The following is a 22,395-nucleotide window of genomic DNA, read 5'->3' on the forward strand; positions in this document are numbered from 1 at the left end:
GGGGGGGGTTAAAGGCGAGGGTCCAGCTACACGCAGTTCACAAGCCCGTCCATTCAGCAGGCCTGCCCCCTCAGGTGGTTTTCGAACTCGCGGTCGCCGAGGCTTGGAGGCATGACCTCGCCAGCGGATTCGCCACGCGTCCACCCATCAGACTCACCGGCAAGCTTTCACAACGCGCAGGTGCCTGGCGAGTCTGAAGCCCAGCCCGTGTGGCAAACAAGCCGGGCCTCGGACGCCTGCCTAAGCGGCCAGCGACACTGCCGTCTTCCCTCTGGCTGTCTGGGGGGCCTGCAGTGGGGGGTCGGCTGCCTCCTGCGGGGCGGGGGGCTTCTCCTCAAAGCTCAGCACACCACCTCCCGGAGTCACCCAGGAGGGGGCAGCAGTTGTGGGGGCTGCGGGCGAGCCGCTGTGGAGGGCAGCGCCGGCCTCGGGGAGGCGACCGCGGAGCTGACCCGGCCGTGGTGGGGCTGCGGCTGGAATCATACGTGTCCAGCGCTGAGGCCCACCCGTATTTACCCTCGCCGGGGAGGGGATCGAACCGGGCCGACCGCCATCCCTTTTCGCCTCGCCGCCCACTTACCTCGACGCCTGATGCGCTTTCCCACCGAGCCGCTACTTCCGCTGGGCGGAACTTCCGGCGACTGGCCCCGCCCCTCGGGTGATTGGCCGTCTGTGGCACCGAAGACGTCGACATCGACGACGACGTTTCAGTGTGGAGGTAGAAAATGTACAAACGGTAAGGTTTTCATGGCAGAGAGTAAAACTTTAAAGGGATAAAAGTTCTCTGATCCCATCTCCCCTGGTTTTAGGGCTTCCATTCCGGTCAGTCGCTGCACATTGTGTTCTTCACCGAACCTCTCTCTTGGTTGGGTCCATGCACCACTGGGCAACTCATTAAGGCACCCCAACCCCAACAAGCACCCCGTCCCTGGTTCCCCTCCCTCCCCACTCACCTAACAGCTGTGTCCTGGTGCACTTCAACCTAGAACAGTGGTCTAGGTGAGATCAAAGCCCATTCACTCCTCAGGTGACCTTCCAAACCCAAACCCAACTCACTGTCATTGAGTTCAGACTGACTCGGCAGCCCCATAGGGTAGAGTAGAACTGCTGCTGTGCGTTTCTGAGACTGTAACTCTTTGCGGGAGTGAAAAGCCCTTTCTCCCATTGAGTGGTTGCTGGGTTCATACTGCCAATCTTGCAGATCTTAGCCTAACTCTTAACCACTATGTCACCAGGGCTCCCTTGCCTCCTCCAGTGTTCAATAAAATCTACCCAATGGGGCTGCAGGTATGTGGGAATGAGATGCTTGCTGGAAGGGTAGCCAAGGAAGGTTTCACCCATTAGGACCAAGGAAACCTGCGAAGCCCCCTCCTGGCATGTCTAACAGGTCCACAAGGCCACTGTACTAGGACTGACACAGCCAGGTTAGGAGATGACGGTGCTGAGTCATGTGACATGTTCCTCAACCATAAATAAGAAACTAGCCCTTCTTATGGATTTTATGTTTCTAATTTTATCATCATGATAAATTGATCCACAATCAATACTCATGGAAGCAGCAATTTACATTAGGTAAATTGCTGTAATAGCCATATTACATTAGGTAAATTTGCTGCACAAGACCTTTAACATATTGAACAAGGATGTTTGAGGACTAAAGTCCGTCTGACTAAAGCCATGGTATTCTCCATTGCATTAAATGCATGTGAAAGTTGGGCATTGAATAAGGAAGATCATAGAATAGATGCATTTGAATTATGGTGCTGGAGAATATTTAAAGTACCGCGGACTGCTAAAAGGACAAATCTGTCAGTACTGGAAGTAAGACCAGAGTGCGCCTTTGAGACAAGGATGGCAAGACTTCGTCTTACATATTTTGGACACGTTGTCAGGAGAGACCAGTCGTTGGAGAAGGATATCATGCTGGTAAAGTGGAGGGAAAAGGGGAAGCCCCTCAAGATGGATGGACACTGGCTGCATGAATGGGATCAGGCACAGGAAGCACTGTGAAGACCACACAGGACCGTGCAGTGCTTCATTCTGTTGTGCATAGGGTACTCACGGTCAGAGCTGACTCTCTGGCAGCTAACAACAATTTCATTGTAGGGTGTTTTGGGTAATTTGGGGGTGGGCTGGGCTCTAATGCTAATGAATGCTATCACTTCAATGATTGCTCTTTAAAATAAAATTTAAGGTCTTATGTATTATAGATTGGGGTTCTGGTGGTATATGGGTTAAGCATTGAATTGTTAACCCCAAGTCAGTGGTTCAAAATCACCAGATGCACTGTGGGAGAAAGATGAGGCTTTCTGCTTCCATAAAGATTTCCAGCCTTAGAAACCCACACAGTTCTACTCTGTCCTATAAGGTTACTATGATTTGGAATCAACATGGTGGCAGCTTGAGTACTGATCTAAAAGAGGTAAACCAAACCAAACCAAACTCACTGCCATCAACCCAATTCCGGACATGGTAGAACACCCCCCCCCCCCCAACCTGTGGGCTTCCAAGGCTGTAAAGCTTACCGGAGTAGAACGCTTCATATCTTTCTCTCTCGGAGCTGCGTAGCGGTTCTGAACTTTTGACCTTGTGGTTAGCAGCCCAAGGTCAGAAAACGCCTAAACCTAAAATCTATACATGCCTTAAATTCATTATTTAATATTGTTAAAAAACAAACAAACAAACAAACCAAAAACTTTAAGCTCTTTCTAGTGAAACTCGAGATTTCTGTAATAAACAACATCGAAAGAACAAGTCAGTAAAATGATGTCAATGTAAAATGAGTAGTTTTTATTCTCTGGGAAAATGAGACTGCTTATCTTTCCTGCCCCCCTCCATTCTCTCAAAAAACCAAGACTGTATGATTACAAATGAAAAAAGTTTATTAAGAAAAAAAAAAAGTTTATTAAGAAAACAATTTAACAGCTCTTCCTTAGCAGAATTTTACAGACTAGGGTACAACTTGACAACAATGACAGCTTCCATTATTAACACCCTATTGAGGGTGCTTATTCTACAACTGGAAAGTTGCTGAAGTCTGTAACATACCGCTGTAAATGTAGGTGTTATTAAAAATTACAAATTGCTTGGTGATGACTTTGATAATCTCTTGAGCAGCAGCTCCTGCAAGCAAAAAAGGAGAAACGCATGATCTGAAAAGGTAAATTTCAAGTGTTATAGACCCCATCTTATACAGAAAGCGTGTTCTTTGACGAAAGCAAGCATGTTTAAATAAAAGCACTTCAAAACGGATATGGCTACTAAAACTAAGGACCAGGAGGAAATGAGATACAGTCACTTGAGGGGTAACAAGTTTCTTCTGAGGGAAAAATGGAAGTGGATGGTGCGATGGTTCCACTACATGATGAATATCATTACTGTCACGGAATTGTACACCGATGAACAGGTCATATGGCAAATGCTTTGTTAAATGTATTTTAGTACAATTAATAAAAGAAAAACCACAATTTTTATAAGTACATTTTAAAAGGAAATACAAGTTTGGTTCTACAGTCACACACAGTCATGGCATAATGGAATATTATGCCATTTTGAAAAGACTGACCAGCTATCTGAGTGAAGCAAAGGGGAAAACAGTAGTACAGTTTGATTGCACTTTTTCCTCAAAGGACCCCACCTTTTTTGTCGTTTTAAATCATTTTATTGGGGGTTCGTACGACTCAATACAATCCATGTATACATCCATTGTGTCAAGCACATCTGTACAATTGTTGACATCATTATTCTCTAAACATTTGCTTTCTTCTTGAGCCTTTGGTATCAGCTCATTTTTCCCCTCCCTTCCCACCCCCCTCTACCTCATGAACCCTTGATCACTCATAAATTATTATTATTTTGTCATGTCTTACACTGTCTGATGTCTCCCTTCACCCACTTTTCTATTGTCCATCCCCCAGGGAGGGGGTTATATGTAGATCCTTGTGATCGGTTCTCCCTTTCTACCCCACTTTCCCTCCACCCTCCTGGTAACGGCACTCTCACCACTGGTCCTGAGGGGTACATCTACCCTGGATTTCCTGTTTCGAGTTCTTATCTGTACCAGTGTACATCCTCTGGTCTAGCCGGATTGGTAAGGTAGAATTGGGATCATAAGCGGAGGTAGGGGTGAGGGGGTGGGGTGGGCAGAGCGGGGCGGGAAGCATTAACCACTAGAGGAAAGTTCCTTGTTTCATCGGTGCTGCACTGCACCGACTGGCTCATCTCCTCCTTGCAACCCTTCTGTAAGGGGATGTCCAGTTGCCTACAGATGGGCTTTGAGTCCCTACTCTGCACTACCCCTCATTCACAATGACAGGATTTTTGTTCTTTGATGCCTGATACCTGATCCCATAGACACAGGCTGGTGTGCTTGTTCCATGTGAGCTTTGTTGCTTCTCAGATAGATGGCTGCTTGTTTATCTTCAAGCCTTTAAGACCCCAGACGCTCTATCTTTTGATAGCTGGGCACCATCAGCTTTCTTCACCACATTTGCTTATGCACCCACTTTATCTCCAGCAATCGTTGTCAGGAAGGTGAGCATCATGGAATGCCAGGTTAATAGAACGAAGTGTTCTTGCATTGAGGGAGTACTTGAGTGGGGGCCCAATGTCCATTTGCTACCTTAGTACTAAACCTATAAATATATGCACATAGATTTTCCCATCGTCACATATAAATATATTTATATACGTACATGCCTGTATTTAGACCTCTATAAATGCCCTTTGCCTCCTACTTCTTCCTCTATTTCCTTTAACTTTCCTCTTGTCCCACTATCATGCTCAGCCTTCATTTGGGTTTCAGTAATTCCTCTTGGTTACATTGCCCTTATGGACCCCCTTCTTTAGTTCTTGGTTTTCCTACCACACTTTTATAAGCAATGAGGAGCCCTGGTGGTACAATGGTTAAGCATCTGGCTTCTAACCAAAGGGCTGGTGGTTTGCACCCGTCCAGCAGCTCTGAAGGACAAAGGCCTGGCAATCTGCTCTTGCCAGCATCATAGCCTAGAAAACCCTATGAAACAGTTCCATTCCATTAATATGGGGTCACTAGGAGTTGAAGTCAACAGTACCAAACAACAAAAACATCCTAAAACATCTATAATTATCAAAGGATCTTTTAAAATACTGACAAGTCATTGCAACCACTCAAAACAAAGACCAAAATAAATAAATAAGGTTCTCCTTTTATAAGCTGAAGGTTCATCTTTCAGAATTATTCATTGATAATTCAATAAATTATTCAGAATTATTCAATAAATAATTAAGCCTCTCCTAGATACCAGATACTGTTCGAGGCACAAGTCCCAGTTCCTGACAGTAGGGAACAAAATCCCTGCCCCCTTGGATCTTACTTTTTTTTACTGACAGAAATTTACAAATTAATGAAGTATATATTTGTCAAATGACATTAAGTGCTAGGAAGAAAAAACATGGAGGCCAAAAAAAAGTTTAAACAGGAGAGTCAAGGATGATCCTCCAAAAGGTAACATTTGAGTAAAGATCTAGAGGAGGGAGGGAGAGGCAAGATGGTGACCAGGGAAAAAGGGACCAGACTTCAACCCGGTGCTCTAAGACATGAATGCAACACACCACCGTGAAGCAGGGAACCAATGGAGAGGTCTGAGGGGCAAGCCTCAATCCCAACTACATGAACAGTCCCCCTCCCTGCATAATTCACTTCAGAGGACAGCACTGAAGCTACAGCTCAGGGAGAGGGACATGTCTGATCAGAACACACAGAAGCAAACAAAGTGAGAGGGAGAGAGAGTGGAGCACATCCTGGCCTACCAAGCCCTGAGGATGATATTCCTGCTCAGAGCAGCCAATGCACACAGGACCATATGGCCAGCCCCACCAGGAGACAGGACGTCCCTCACTGAGCCATAGTGCTACGAGGGACAACACTGGAGACAGTGCAGGAATTGTGCCTGATCTGACCCCACCACACTGGGGCGAAACACCACGGGCGTGCAACAGAAAAGCAAGGGGAGCAGAGCAAGGAAGTCCCCGGGGAATACCAAAAATAAGACTTTGGGGCGAGGGTGTGACACCCAATCAGACTCAACTGGAAACACTCGTAAAGGTCAACAAAAAGACCTTGAACTATTTATAGGCCTTTTTTTGGTTTGACTTTTAGAATTATTTTGTTTTCTTTTGTTGCTTTGTTTTGCTCTGTCTTGTTTTTGTGCATATTATTATCTCTGCATGTCTATCTAGATAAGATAAAACAAAACAAAACAAAAAAAATATGGCAAAACAAAGGTGAAATAAATATATCTTTCTTTACTAAAAAAAAAAAGAATGATAGGCAGGATAAACAATCCGGAGGAGAAAACAACAGGCCGACGGTTCCAGGGGGACATGGGAAAGGGGGAGGTGGGGGAAAGGAAGTGGGTGTTAACAAACCCAGGGACAAAGGAACAACAAGTGATCCAAAATTGATGGCAAGGAGGGTTGTAGGAGGCCTGGTAGGGCTTGATCAAGGGCCATGTAACCGAGAGGTATTACTGAAACCCAAATGAAGGCTGAACATGATAGTGGGACAAGAGGAAAGTAAAAGGAAATAGAGGAAAGAACTAGGAGACAAAGGGCATTTATAGAGTTCTAAATACAGGAATGTACATATGTAAATATATTTATATATGACAATGGGGAAATAAACCTTTGTACACATACTTATAGGTTTAGTATTAAGGTAGCAGATGGAAATTGTGCCTCTACTAAAGTACTCCCTCAATGCAAGAACACTTTGTCTTCCTGACACGATCGCTAAAGACAAAGAGGATGCATAAGCAAATGTGATGAAGAAAGCTGATGGTGCCCAGCTATCAAAAGATAGAGCGTCTGGGGTCTTAAAGGCTTGAAGACAAGCAACCAGCCATCTATCTGAGAAGCAACAAAGCCCACATGGAACAAGCACACCAGCCTGTGTGATCATAAGGTATTGATGGGATCAGGTACCAGGCATTTGAGACCCAGAACAAAAAATCCTATCATTGTGAATGAGGGGGAGTGCGGAGTAGGGACCCAAAGCCCATCTGAAAACAATTGGACATCCCCTTACAGAAGGGTCGCAGGGAGGAGAAGAGCCAGACAGGGTGCAGTATAGCACCGTTGAAACAAAGAACTTTTCTCTAGTTTTTTAATGCTTCCTCCCCCAGTCCCACACACATATCATGACCCCAATTCTACCTTACAAATCTGGCTGGACCAAAGCATGTACACAGTACAGATAAGTGCTGGAAATACAGGGAATCCAGGACAGATAACCCATCAGGAGCAATATTGAGAGTGGCCAGACCAGGAGGGTAAGGGGAACGTGGGGGTTGAAAGGGGGAACTGATCACAATGACCTAACTATAACCCCCTCCCAGGGTGTTGGACAACAGAAAAGTGGGTAAAGGGAGACACTGGTCAGTGTAAGACATGAAAAAATAGTAATTTATAAATTTTCAAGGGTTCATGAGGGGAAAAAATGAGAAGCTGATACCAAGGGCCCAAATAGAAAGAAAATGTTTTGAAAATGATTATGGCAACAAATATACAAATGTGCTTGATACAATGGATGGATAGATGGATTACGATAGGAGTTGTATGAGCCCCCAATAAAATGATTAAAATAATAATTTAAAAAATCTAGAGGAAACGAGGGTGTATAACAGCATGTGTCCAACGATTTTAGAACGTTGTTGAAGTGCCATCAAATTGGTTCCAACTCATAGCAACCCTGTGCACAATAGAAGGAAAGACTGCCTGGTCCTGTACCAGCCTCACAATTGTTGTCATGTTGTAGCAACTGTGTCAAGCCATCTCACTTCCCATTCGCATACAGAATATACAAAAGCAAAATATTTCAATTTATTTTTCCTGTGTTACAGTGTCAAGTTCAAAGGAGCCCTAGTGATGCAGTAGTGAAGCACTCAACTGCTAACCAACAGGTTAGCAGTTTGAACCCACTAGCTGTTCACAGGACAAATCGTGGCAGTTTGATTCTGAAAAGATTCCCAAGCCCACTACCATTAAGTCTGACTCAGTGACCCTGTAAGACAAAGAAGAACTAACCCATGCAGGTTCCAAGGTTGTAAATCTTTATAGAAGCCGACTGCTACGTCTTTCTTCCATAGAGTGGCTGGTGGGTTTGAACCCCACCTACCTTTTAGTTAGCAGCCAAACACTTTAACCACTGATTTATCACCAGGTCTTTTCTGGAACCATTACAGGGTTGGAAACTCTATGGAGAAGTTCTACTGTGTCCTACAGCATCACTATGAGTTAGAATTGACTGGTAGATGACAACCAGGTTTAATCTGGACTGGCAAGTTTTCCAGTCACCCAATATCACTAGTTGTGTCTATATGACTTATAGCTGAATAAACTATAATTTATCATTTCTGTAAATTAGAAGGTAACTTTGATACTTTGGCATAAGACCTGGTTTTAGTTTAAAATAAATCATCCATAAATGAGTTCTGAGTTTACTTAGAATATGGTTTTCCTAAGTTTGTGTCATTCATTTACATCTTGAACACTCTGAATAGTAATCAAGTACGACTCTACCTTCAAAGCATTAGTAATCTGGAAGGAATATATCATCAGCATAGAACCCAGACAGTAGGGAGAAGAGGGCTGGACTTTTTTTTTTAGTGACAGAGAGTATGTTTTTGAGAGGGAGAGAGAGAGAGAGTGTGTGTGTGTGTGTGTGTGTGTTTTGGTGGGTCTAGAGTTAGCTAAGTGAGGAATACAACCAGAGTTATACTTTAGAAAGATTAGTGATTCTTCGTGACATTAAGATGGATGGGGAAAAAAACAATGAATGGGAGTAGGCCAGGTGGAAGGCAGAGAGACCAGTATGGAGGTTACTGGAGAATCCAAGCTTTATATTGTCTTGCACTGACAACTCCAACTAAAATAGCTGAGAACGGAACAATTAATGTAGCAACTGCTATATAGAAACAGATGTGTGACAGTCTTTTCGTCTATGGGACTCACCTCCCAAGAATGCAGCAATGGTATGTGGCTCGGCAGCTCCGTATCGGCAACTGAAAGAAAGGATTGAGACACCAACTCAGCTAAGCTCACAACAGGGAGGGGATTCTCCCCCGGAGCCCTAGAAAGCACTCACAATTCATGGACGTAGTCATCTTTCACCAGGACGGATAAGCCATATTCTTGAAGGAAGCCAGTGAGACATGACTTCAACTTTCCAATATCGTCTTCAACTTGATAGTTAGAAACCCCTGGGGAAAAAAATTAAAGAGTGAATAAATAAATAAAATACACATGCACTAACCAACCCAAAAGCAAACTGACTGCCATCAAGTCGATTCTGACTCCTAGTAACTATGCAGGGCAAGGTAGAATGGCACCTCAAGGTTTCCGAGACTGTATATCTTTATTGGAGCAAACAGCTTCATCTTTCTCCCAAGGAGCAGCTAGCTGGTGGCTTTGAACCACTGACATTGCAATTAGCAGCCAATGCTTAGCTCACAGTACGACCAGGGCACCTTTCATTATACTACCTATGTGATTTTTTTTTGGGGGGGGAGAGCTAGAGTTTATTTTAGGCTTTTGGTTTGTATTAAATTTGTGTGTACCTGTGTGTGTGTGCGCACGTGCATGCGTGTGTGCGCGTGCATGCGTGTGTGCGTGCGTGCATGCGTGTGCATGCCATGCAGTCTGTCACTCTGAGCCGTCCGTCTCTAGTGTGATGCAGACATTCCCAGATGACAGAGGGCTTCGGTTGTCGGGACCCAAGCTGGATGTGACGATGCCACATGGGCACAGCTGCCCAGCTGAGCTTGGCTGGCAGCCTTTGTCCCGTACCTATGTGATTTTAAATGAATGGCTACCTCCTTTAATCCAGCTTTAGGTATTCTAATCAAAACAATACAGTGTGACATAATGGACGGTATATGACTAATATTATTTAAAGGTATTGGAGACCTGTAACAATGAAAGTGTACAAGTAAAACACTAAAAATTCTAGTTTGGTAAGTTTGTTTTACTCACAGCTCTTTATCCAGTGTCCAAAGCAGTGCCTGGCACACAGTAGGTGCTAATTATTTGATGAACAAACTGAATCACTGAGAAAGCAATGCCCTACTCAGACCTTTTATAAACAGTATGGTCTTTTTTTTTTTTAAGTATGGTCTTTACTATCCATTTCTAGGAAGCGAAATGAAACTGAACACATAAAGCTATAATAATAACAAATATTAATAGGTAGAGGAAATGGTTCTGAGCACTTTGTTTACACACACAGATAAAGTTAATTCTTACAACCACCTCACGAAGTAAGTACTATTATTCTCATTCTACAGATGAAAAAAAAAACTGAAGCAGATTAAGGTACTTGTCTGAGTTATGTAGTTATCAAGGAGCAATATTATACTATAAATATGCAGTTTGCTGCAGAACAAATGATTTTTATGATTGTAATGTCTACAAAGAAACCTGTTATCACCACTACTGAAAGGGAAAAATTACCATAATACGCAGGTATTTAAAAACTCTTGTTGAAGTACTAGGATCACTACTCTGCTGCACGGCAGCACTACCTACCCTTCATTGAATACTTACAAGATGCTAAGCAGTGTGCCGATTTTCCAACATCGCATATTAAATCTTATCATCCCATGAGCAGACACTCCTGTCAGATCCATAAATGAGGGCACCGAGACTGGGAGGGACATGCCAGCTTACTACAGGACATGAGATGGTAAGTGCTACAGCTTTGATCTGAAGCCAGGTCTAACTCCAAAGCCCAGACTCTAGAGCAGTGGTTCTCAACCTGTGGGTCGCGATCCCTTTAGGGGGTTGAACGACCAAAAGGTCGCCTAAGACCCGGGATAACACCTATTTCCGATGGTCTTAGGAACCGAGACACGCTCCCCTATCCGTCCCCTGGCGGGTCTGCCCACAGGCAGACATGCTCACCTAGGAGAGCACCCGGAGTGAAGACTGTTACCCATGCTGCAACATGCTTCAAGACAAAATTTCATTTATTTGTAATTGTAAATAAAAATTTCACAATATATAATTACATATTGTTTTGTGATGAATCGCTATGCTTTAATCATGTTCAATTTATAACAATGAAAACACACCCTGCATATCAGATACTTACATGAGGATTCATAACAGTAGCAAAATTACAGTTATGAAGTAGCAATGAAAATAATTTTATGGTCAGGGGCCACCACAACATGAGGAACTGTATTAAAGGGCCGCGCATTGGGAAGGTTGAGAACCGCTGCTCTAGGAGGGCAGCTAGTCTCCCAAGATGGCTCCCTGATGGACACTCCACAATGGTGCACACCGGTCCACCCACTCCTTATCTGAGTGGCCCTGTGAAACCAAATACAGCCAAAGTGATACTGTGTGAATCCAGGGCTGGGTCAAAAGCAGCTTTGCGCCTGCTACCTGGATCTTTTGGAATCTTAACTTATGGGGAAGCAGCCACCAGGGCGCATTCTGCCCTGAGAGTATCACCCTAAAAGGAAGCTCTACGTGGCTGGCCAGGCCTCGGCCATTCAAGCTTCCTGAGATGCGAGTAAAAATAACTTTCAGTGTGCATACTTTAAACAGATGTCTTAATCCATCAAGTTTTGGGGTAGAATGTCTGATATATAACCCAATAAACACTCTAATCAAGTAACACAAATAAAGCAGTATGTTTGGTGTTTCTTTTCTCCTCCTGGTTAACTTGTTCATTAAGTTCTAGGAGGCATGTACTACAGTAGCTGGGGCAACAGGTCTTAGGACATACCAGCATATATTACTAAGTAATGATACTGAACAGTTAACATTATCAATAACATAAAAAAATATTAGAGGCAACTGTAGATTTGGGACATTATGCCAATTCCTACATTTGCAAACAGCAAGAAACAGATACTAAGCAATGAAAGCCCTACACGCTCCGAGTTCAGTCTGAAAGTCAATGGCATCCTCCCCAGATTAAACTCAGTGTGTCTCTGAGAAGCAAACTGACATGAAAAAAAAAAAGCTGTCTTCAATATTCACCCAACTATTATTTTAAAACATGTACACCTGAAAACAAATGGCTAGAGCAGGAGGGTTGTACAGCGTGAAGAATGTCATCAGTGTCCCTGAAGTGCATGTGTAAAAACTGGTGAACGGGGCCAAGTTTGCCTTGTACACGAGAAACAACAAAACAAACAAGACATTTACCAAAAAATGAAGACCGATGGCAGAATAATAGTTTGTCAGAGGAAACAATTGGACTGAACTAAGTGTGAACCGTTTAGAATGTCTAAGTACCACCATTATCCACGCTCTGAGGGTATTATTTTAAGATTCAACTCAATTTAAGTAGCTGTTCAAGATGTTATCATAGTTGACAATTCACTGGCTAGTCTTACCTGGGTACCTGCCATGTTGTTTATGAAATCTATCAATCGCCCGTAACATTAAGTACAACACTATCTCACTATCTGGATTGTCCATGCTAGAAACTGAAAGGGAAAACAAATAAAAATAAAAATTCCAGTATAATTTGGGCAATTTACAACACAAAACAATAATTGAATTTATGCACACTCAAGTTTCAGAATCCAAGACACTTTAACTACAGAATTTAAATATTCTGCACTGGTAAAATAGAAAACAGTAAATAAGAATACAGGAGACACATTAAGATGAAACTGAGTAGTCTCACAGGCTATTAATTATACTCACACAATCTCTACTAAAAGTAGTGGCATGCGGACTTTAAATCCATATTATCATACAACTGATTCCGTGACCTAAATACGACTTTATGTATGTCAAGGCTTTAACTTTGGAATGCTAACAGCAGAATAAAATTTAGGACATATTTATATTACATTACTTATTCATTATCACCATATATGCATACTACTGGATATAAAATATGGGTGTCTTTATAAGTAATTAAGACTAAGACCTACCACCAGTAGGTTACTGTACTTACTAATTTCCTCCTTGTGAACTGTATCCGAACCATATTCTTCAGCTAAGGAGCGACACCTTACCACTCGCAGAAATGCAGAATTACTGCCTTGGACAGAGGGAAACGTGATCACATGAGCGGGCTCAAGCACAGGGGACTTAACAACAGGAAACTCTGTATGCTCTCTGCACAGAGGTGGGAATGTGACGAAATGTCTTCTATTGGGCTTTGATGGTTCGCCAAGAAAGTACGTCATCTTAAATTCATACCCTTAGCACAACCAGCTCAGCACTGATTAAGTAGGTGATGGCGCCTTGCTGAGGCTCAGTTTCTCAACTGTAAAATGGGAACGATACCATTTGCGGCTCAATAGTTTGTTGTTCTTAAGTGCCATCGAGTCTGTTCTGACTCAGAGCAGTCCTGCGTGTAACAGAATGAGACACAGCCCGGTCCTGTGCCCATCAGCACAATAAACAGTTGCTTTCATCATCATTATTACTATTATCATTACTGATAGTCCTAAATGATGTGTATTATATATTGTGCTGTATATATGTTCTGTTTTTTAACTTTCTGTTACGGAAATTTTCAAACATACACCAAGTAGAACATATAGAATAATAACCCCCCATATACCCAACACCTAACTTGTAATCTGGGATTGTGTGATCTAGTAGAACACATACTAACAGTGAAAACAAGGTGCAAGATGAGTCATGGAACACAACTCTGAACTTAAGCCCACGAAAGCATGGTGGAAGAGCCATGAAATGGTCGTTGGCTACATCTTCTTTATGGACAAAACCAAAAAATACCAAACATATCGCCATCATATCAATGTTGACTCATAGCGACCCCAATGGGTTTCTGAGACTATAACTGTTTATGGCAGCAGTTCTCAACTTTAGGTCGAGACCCCTTTGGGGGTCAAACGACCCTTTCACGGGGTTCGCCCAATTCATAACAGTAGCAAAATTAGTTATGAAGTAGCAACAAAAATAACTTTATGGTTGGGGGTCACCACAACATGAGGATCTGTATTAAAGGGTCGTGGCATGAGGAACGTTGAGAACCACTGGTTTATGGGACTAGAAAGCCCAGTCATTCTCCTACGGAGCTGCTGGTGGTTTCGAACTGACAACCATGTGGATCGCAGCCCAGTGAAAACCCGCTACACTACCAGGGCTCCTTCTTTAAGGGTGGGACCACCCTGCAGAATGCACACCTCTGCAGAAAGTGGGAGCAGCAACAGAGAAAAACCTTCAGCAGTCATATAAAATGCGTTCTGTGCTCTTTGAAAGCGGACTCTTACAAAAAAGGAAAGGTTGCGGTCCTGGCACCGTGTCAAGAAGACCCCGCAGAGGTTCCACTAAGGCTAACAGAAAAGCACGGGAGCTAACAGCCACGGCTGCACAGCATGGTGAATGGACCCTTGCCACTGGACTGTACACGTGAAGAAGGCTCAAAGGAAAATGTTTTCTTAACATTCTTATTGACCACAATTGGAAAAAAGGTGCCTCAAAGTCCAGCAACCCCACAACTAAAAAGCAAAATCCCTAAATCCATCACAGTCATCTGGCACAGAGGAAAATGAGGATTTAAACCAATATAATCAAAGTACGTCTGGCTCAAGATTATCGCCAAAAATCTTCAGGTAAAACCTTCCTAAAATAAGTAAGTTGAAAATAATTCTGTATTGATGATGATTCCGTTTTCAGTGAAAGGACCCAAATGTCCTTTTTAGAACTACCATGAGTGGACATGCTCTATCTCTGGCCTCATTGTGAAACACGCGCCATCTGTGATGCTCAGCAAAAGAAAAGCCTGTCCAGTAATTATGCACAGCCACGCCACGGAATATCTACAATTTCAGCTACTTCTAATTACTGGGAACATGGCTGCACATTTTTATCCAGCAAAATAAGGAAATGAAGTCAAGAGGACTTACAGAGTAATTTCAGTTCTTTCTCTGAAATGGATTCTGGTGCCTGTAAAGAGATAAACATGGGTTTTCCTCTAGTAGGAAAGGGCTGATTAAAAGAGGAAGCAGCCAAAACCAGCTCACTGTTGAGGGAAAGCATTTCTAGATCCCTCACTACCCTTTCTCACTCGAGAGGCAGGCAAGAACCGCCTCTAGAGAGACATGGCTGTGCAGGGGGAGCCCCTCTCACTCTAAGCCTGCAGGCAGCCATGCAGGCCCGCAGGGGCTGCCCACCGAGCACCCTGCCCACAGCTTACCTGGCCCGTGGACTGCAGCAATTGCGCAACATGATGACCCACAGCAGCCGCATCTTTCTTTGCTTTTTCACGGTAACTGGCAGTGAACAACAGAAAAGCGAAGGTTCACGAATTTTACAACGAACAAAATGCAAATCAGCACCATGGAGCACACAAAAGACCCCTCTGTGGTCCTGGCAACATAGGAAACATGAAGATGCTGGGGAGATGCCATTAGCAGTGCCTGTTAGTGGTTGGGGGTCGTTCTAGTGTTGGGGAGGGACTCGAGAAGCCCACTAACAGGCCCGCTATAACTAACAGCATTCACCTTCGACAGTGGCAGCCCACACCACCGGGCAGAGCGCCGGGCAAATGTGCTCATAAAGAGCACAGTGTACTTCAGCAGTTCTCAATCTGTGGGTCGCGACCCCTCTGGGGTCGAACAACCCTTTCACAAGGGTCACCCAATTCATAACAGTAGCAAAGTTACAGAAGTAGCAACGAAGATAATTTTATGGTTGGGGGTCACCACAACATGAGGTATTAAAGGGTCATGGCATTAGGAAGTTTGAGCACCACTGGTGTACCTCCTTCAAGTCCTTCCAAGTTACAACGGTCCATCTACAAGTTCACGGACAGAGATTACACCCTTTCCTTCTCAAGATGGACCAGTGTTTAAGCTGATGACTGTCTGAGAGAGCATGCTTCTTTCTATCCTCAACTCACCTTTCCTCCCCACTGTTAAGTAATTGAGCTCTTAGGCTGGGACAACAAACGAACACGTGGTAGACACTGAAATGAGGAGTGCCACCTGTCTGGGGAACAGAGAGCTCTGCGTGACATTATCTGGCTCTTGAGGAGACTACAGGAGCCCCGGTGTCATAGCGGTTACGTGTTGGGCTGCAAACTGCAAGGTCGGCAGTTTTAAAGAGCCTGTTGCTCAGTGGGAGAAACACGGGACTTTCTACCCCTCCACAGTCAGTCTCAGAAACCCACAGGGGCAGTTCTACCCTGTCCTACAGGGTTGCTGAGTCAGCATTGACTCAATGCAGTGAGTTGAGACCAAGTCTGTGACCCTAGATTGATCAGCACCAGGCCTGAAGTACACACGCGTCCTATCCATGGAGACCGTCCTGTGACAGTCTCTCTGGGTTCAGGCTAGTAAGTACCTGGATCTGTGTGTACAGCAAGAGATTCTCTACGTTATGAAACGTTCACAAAAAAAAATCATCAAAACCAAAGACTTCAAAGTTCTAAGTTACAGATAAGAGACAGTATGGCATGTAGTTCAAAGCATGGGCTCTGGAGGAAGATTTGCCAGTTTAAATCCTGGTTCTGCCATTTTCCCCAATAAGTTACCGTAGTGTCCCTAGCTCTCAAAACGGTCTAAGGCCGTTGTAAGCATTAGTTAGTACAGAAAAACAGCCCTAACCACAGAGTGAGTCTCAAATGTGAGGTTTTTACCATGTAATGTAAAAGGAAAATATTGGCCCCTAAGCCCTTTACCTTATTTTGTAAACGATAAGGTTATAGAAGGCTCCCATTGATTTTTGACAGACATGACTTTCCCCCCGTCTAATGTTTATCTCTAGTATAAAGTGACCAGACGTCCTGCTTTTGGCGGACAGTCCCAATTTTTGGCATTTTTTAACAGTCCCAATTTTTGGAAAGAATGCACGACAAGCTAGGGAACAGTCTATTTGGTCCATATACACCAAATTTTTTATCAAGAACACCCCCACCCCACCCTCAGTCAATGGTGTCCCGCTTTAAATCTGGTCACCTTACTCTAGTATAAACAGACAAGAACATCTGTCACATGGTTTGAAAACAATGACTTACACGTTTTGCAGTTTTATGTATTTGCCCGAGTCTGCGATCATATCAGGAATTGTGCCTCGAACAGGTAAATTTCCTTGACCCTCTTTGGCCACAAATTCCTTTAAGGCACGAGCTAAAATCCAAAACGGTGGTGTCTAAAAGGAGGAAGAAAGTAAAAAAGCATGGAGGGACATTTTAATTTGATCCAAATTATTCAGTCAGCAATAAATGTCCCCTCCTCTTTTCTTTGCTTACGTGTTTGGTGATATTTATACAGCAATCATCATTAAAAATATCTTCAATGCCGCTTGGAATCTAACAAAGGAACACAGAACATTTACATTTATTTAGAAATTTCCCTCCTTTGTTTTCAAAGCTATTTCTTCAAGCAAGTTGTTGGAATTCTCAAATTATAATCTACACAAGCTTGATTTATGTCGGCTTTTGCTCGGCATCAGTACCATGTGGAGATTTTGACTGGGAAGGAAAGAATGAAACCCCTCTCTGTTAAAAACGGACCTGTTATCTCACCCATAAGAGTCGAGAAGGTCTAAAGGTTGTTTTTCAATCCAGTTACATTTGAAGATCTCTATCAAGACCACAGACATGATTAATGTCAGGCTAGATTTCTAGTTTTTCATATTTTACCTTCTTGTTAAAAACTTAATACCCTGATTTCTGATGATGAAAGAACAGCCAACACTGACACACACTGGGTAGTTAAGGGAGTTCTTTTACTGTTAGCAAAGGAGCCCTGGTGGTACTGTTGGGTAAGCACTGGGCTGTGAGCCACATGCTCGAGAGTTCAAACCTACCACCCGCGCCTTGGGAGACAGATGAAGCTGTCTGGTCTATTAAACCTTTACAGCCTCGGAAACCCTACACAGGGTTGCTTGCTGAGTCAGGATCAACTCAATGACGGTGGGGGAGACGGTTAGAAAGAGCAAAATAATGTCACAAAAATGTGAGCTATCACATGTGACGACTGCTGACGTGTGGGAAAAGAAACTTCTAACTGGGAACCTCTCTACTGGTCTCCCTGCTTCCACTCCTGATCCCATACAGCCAGCCTATTCTTACAACAGACGGAATGATCTTCCAGAAATAGAAGTCACATCACTCCAACACCCTGCTCAAACACTCCCCAAACCTGCAAAGCCCGTGATGACCTAGCTCTCGTCTGCTTCTTCCCAGCTCCAGTCTCCCCTGTAACTTTCCCCTTGGTCTCTTCACTCCCACCACTCTGCCCTACAGATCCTGGAACACGCCAAACTCGACCCACGTCAGCACTGCTCTGCACCCGAGCTCTTCACGCAGCGTGTGGCTGCGCTCAGACTTCGACGGAGCCCCTCTCTGCAGTTTTCCCCAGGCTCCTCCCCAAAGCTGCCTCTCACCCAGACCCCCTCCCTCTTCTTCATCATCTGCTACCCTTCCGTCTCCTCTCGTTGTGTTCAGAGCACTAATCACTCCAGGGCTGGTGTTTACTGTCTCATCCAACCACTGAAACGGCCTGTCTGTCTGAATTCGGTTAAGTTTTACATTCCGTGACGCGCACAGATCTTCCCTGTGCAGCGAGCTCTGTCAACTACACGGGACGTTGGACCACCACGTGTTGGACCGCCATCAGTGTCTCACCGAGCAACACTGCCTCACTATCTCCTAAAAGTCTGTACAGATCACTCAAGTGCTTTCATATCTCAAAGGCAGCGTTTTTTAATTCCAAGAAAATGCGAACCTAAACGACCAAGTGTTCTTGTTCCCAACTGCCTCCAATACTTCACTGGGCAGGTTTCAGCCCCAAACCAAATCCACGGGCACAGAAACGGAGTTATCTCCATGCTCCATTCTATTCAAGCAGTTTCTACCAAAGCAAATGCAGGGTAAGAAGCTTTTGAACTTTTCAAGCCACACTCTGTGGGGCCAGCAAAAATGCCACCTGATTTAGCTAACTCCTGCCTCCCAACTGTTCCGAGCCCCAAATCAGGTACTTCAATTACTGCCTACGTACCACTGGCATCCACTGTAACCAGCACTACGCATAGAATCGTACTAAGACAAGATTTGCTCTGTATTAGAAAATCGTACTTCTAACCAGCTAGGCAATTAAAATAAATATCCATACTCCACGATCTCACACACACAAAAGCGCCTTTCTTACTAGAAACACCTCATCAAGCTTTTCAGTACCTGAGTTGTATTTAGTGCTGTGTTCACATTTCGAATCGCTTCTTCAAAATTCTCCTCATCTTCTGGAGCCCCGTTTTCATTCTTTAGAATTCCTATCAAAGTAGAAATCAGTTAGCAAGCGATAGGCCCTTTCTTCTGGCTCCTTTTCCCTGTCCGGGCCCAGCATCATGGAAATAACTGAGCCAGATTCTGAAGGAATGATCAGAATACAAACTCTCAAGAAAGTATATGGCTTATCGTTAGAAACGGCTCCCCAACCTCCCCAAGGGAAAGGAAAAATAGAAGCTCATTTGACAAATGTCCAACCAAGCAACCAGTAAAGAGGTGCTACAGGTAGCGTGCTTTGCAAACTTTCTCCAGCTTTTAATCACACTCGGGCTCTCACCTTGTCTAATCAAATCTCGGAAGTCCTCCTTCTCTTGATATGTTTTAGGTATTCGGCCATTTGTCTGAAACGGTTGAAAAACCTGTTTTGATCTACTTGTGAAAAGTCAGAAGATGCAAAATGGGATTCAGAGGCCTCCCCTCCTGCCCACAAGAGAGTCCCATCATCGGATAGAGACCTCAGGGACCAATGCTCACTGGACAGAAGACACAATCTGTCAGTCACTTCTCCTCGTGTGCTCCCTCCCTCCCGCTTCAAACGCCACTGACTCACACTGAACTTAACAAGATAGTATAAAAAAAGGAATGGTTAAATGTAAAAGCATCCTCCTTCCCTATAATCCCATAAGGGAAAAAATTAATCTCCTGCCCCATCCAATGAAATCCTTTATTCAAGTATTCAATTCTTGTTAGAGTACTGAATGAAGATTAACAGTTGCCTACGAAATACCTTTTAAAAGTAAAAATTAAAGGAGACCCACCTCACTATACCACTGTGCTAAATATTTAGCTATGATCACAATCCATGGAGTGTGGCTATGATCCTGAAAACAAGAGACAATCAATGAAAATGTCAGTAATCATGTCAATTCTTCACAGTGCAGCTCATTTTCAGCAAACTCACCATTATTTACTATTTCCCACTACCCACAGGAAAGCAATGAGATGACTACAAACTACCTTATGCATCAGTTCACATGCAGTGTCCAACACAGTACTGGCACGTCCGTTTAGGGTGAGGACTGTCCTCAAGTCTGTCACCCACACTGCAGCTCGTATCGCGTGACCTCCGCTACGAGCGCAGACTGAGCAAAGACGGTCTCCTCTAGGTCTTCAGATGAACCAAACTTACCACATACACCCGGGTGTCAGCCGAGGCACCGAATTTTACCACAAAAGCTGCATAAAAAATGTGCTGAAAAACTCGGCTTATACTCGAGTATATAGGGTACATCTTAATTACTATGTATGTGGAAAAGTACCTTCTATGCTCTGTAAATTATATAGTCTGATTTTTACAAGTATAATTAATTCTCTAATGAAATATGCAAAACGGCCTTGGCAGTACTAAAACACTTAAAATAAATTTCAAGAGAAATCAACCTCAATAAAGATGCACCAATTCCAACTCTTTGTTAAAGGACACTGTTCGGACCAGAGCATGGACAGGGCTTCTGAGAGGTGCCCATGTTTATGTTAGTTTCTTGATCTGAGGGACGGTTTCATAGATACATTCACTGAATCTATTTTTCTTCAATGAGAGAGTTGGAAATTATTTTTTGGGGGTGGTGGTGGATAGATTCATTTGAAACAAAAAAGGTAAAATGCTGTTATAGTGTAATCTAGATGACAGGTACGAGGAGGTTTATAGCATTCCCTGTTGTGCAATTTTAACATGTTAGGAAACCATACGGGAGACTACCAACCTTCTTTTCCATATGATCCAAGTCATATGACTGAAAATGTTCTCGCAACTCAGGAAATGGCTTATCCAGCCGAAGATCCTCTAATGCGTTATCTGGGTGAGATTCTATTACTGAGAAACAGAAAACGCCCACAGGTCAAACCCCAGCAAGACGGCCACCAATGAGCACTTCCCCACAGGAGCTCAGCAAGGCTCTCATATCATTTCCACACGGCACAGGGCCTACGGATTCCCCCCAGCATACTACTGACATGCAATTTGACTACATAGAAAATGTACACATGTTAAGTAGACTAAAGTTGTAACAAAAGAAACCTAAGATTCCATTAGAGCAGAATCACCTTGGGCTTACAATTGGATAAACACCAATAAAATGGAAATACTGACAGAGCCAGAAGCGGCTTCCTCTGTGGTCTTCAGCAGACAGCCCCACCTGCCCCTGGACACCTCCCTAGAGACCTTCAGGTCCTCTTCGATATCTTGCCTCCTTGGCCTCAACCTAGTCACTCACCATGTCCCAATCTCACCTGAATTCTCTCCACACAGGCAAGCGTAAGAGAGCATCATTTCAGTGATCAGGGGCTGCAGCTCAGTGCTGTCACTTACTAGCTGTGTGACCTCAGCCAAGTCATTTAATCTCTCTCTGCCTCCACGGCTTCAGCAGACGTAATAGCATCTCCCTTCTAAGGGTTTTTGAGAATCTCTGGTGGTACAATGATTAAGTGCTCCGATGCTAACCGAAAGATGGATGGCTGAGCCCACCAGGCACTTATGGAAAAAGATGCAGCACTCCGCGTCCACAATGACTGAAGGCCTTGGAGTTCCTATGAGGCAGTTCTACTCGTCCTGTGTGGTTCTCATGAGTCAACGTTGGAATGAGTTTTTATAAAGATTAAATGAAAAGCTCTACCATAAAGACAGGTACACAGCTATCTACATTAACCCTCATTCATATCTATGTCTTCTTTATCCCTGACATCTGCTTTAAGCCAGTGGCTTGCATCTGCCCTCTCACCCAGATCACTAGAAATCCGCCTAACCGCAAGCCTTTGCCCCTTAAACTTTCTCAATCCGATTTCAGAGCAACTTATTTAAAATTCCACTTTCCCTCTCCCATTTCTAATTCTTAAATAGCTCAGCACCAAATACCAGAAGCTGAAAGGGACCCTGACTGCACATGCAGACACATTCCTCGGTGATGCGACGATCACAATGGCTATCACTGCACTAGCACAGTGCCTGGCCCAGAGCTGGCACCCAATGTAAAAACTTTTTCTAGAAGCAGCGAAGAGTCTTCTCTGAATACTGAAAGAAAATGTTCGGTGGTCTAAGAGTAAAACTGTCTAAGCCCGGGGCTTCTACCAGCCCTGGGCTGGTGCAGGCCCACCCACCAGGGATGCTGGGCACCCACAGAACTGTGTCC

The 22,395-nt window shown here is 43.9% G+C and overlaps 2 protein-coding genes across 3 annotated transcripts in view; both read right to left on the minus strand.

The window, feature by feature from the left end:
- The window catches only part of TERB1 (telomere repeat binding bouquet formation protein 1), a 39,766-nt gene extending 39,118 nt beyond the window's left edge, over window positions 1–648 (minus strand). For both annotated transcript variants that reach the window (XM_045293948.1, XM_045293949.1), the window contains exon 1: window positions 581–648. The gene's annotated coding sequence lies outside the window, so the exon portion shown is untranslated. The remainder of the gene's footprint in view (window positions 1–580) is intronic.
- A 2,213-nt stretch (window positions 649–2,861) lies between these two features.
- The window catches only part of NAE1 (NEDD8 activating enzyme E1 subunit 1), a 26,108-nt gene continuing 6,574 nt past the window's right edge, over window positions 2,862–22,395 (minus strand). Inside the window, exons 6-18 of the mRNA XM_045293908.1 lie at window positions 20,974–21,103; window positions 20,029–20,091; window positions 19,548–19,611; window positions 19,163–19,254; window positions 17,231–17,290; window positions 16,997–17,130; window positions 15,176–15,251; window positions 14,886–14,925; window positions 12,959–13,045; window positions 12,387–12,479; window positions 9,125–9,239; window positions 8,992–9,041; window positions 2,862–3,123 (exon numbers count right to left, since the gene is read on the minus strand). Of these exons, the coding sequence (XP_045149843.1) occupies window positions 3,014–3,123; window positions 8,992–9,041; window positions 9,125–9,239; window positions 12,387–12,479; window positions 12,959–13,045; window positions 14,886–14,925; window positions 15,176–15,251; window positions 16,997–17,130; window positions 17,231–17,290; window positions 19,163–19,254; window positions 19,548–19,611; window positions 20,029–20,091; window positions 20,974–21,103 (1,114 nt within the window). The 3' untranslated portion in view covers window positions 2,862–3,013. The remainder of the gene's footprint in view (window positions 3,124–8,991; window positions 9,042–9,124; window positions 9,240–12,386; window positions 12,480–12,958; window positions 13,046–14,885; window positions 14,926–15,175; window positions 15,252–16,996; window positions 17,131–17,230; window positions 17,291–19,162; window positions 19,255–19,547; window positions 19,612–20,028; window positions 20,092–20,973; window positions 21,104–22,395) is intronic.

The sequence above is a fragment of the Echinops telfairi genome, unplaced genomic scaffold (genome assembly GCF_000313985.2).
Source record: "Echinops telfairi isolate 266 unplaced genomic scaffold, ASM31398v2 ScPeMD7_2291;HRSCAF=2852, whole genome shotgun sequence".
NCBI lineage: Eukaryota > Metazoa > Chordata > Mammalia > Afrosoricida > Tenrecidae > Echinops > Echinops telfairi.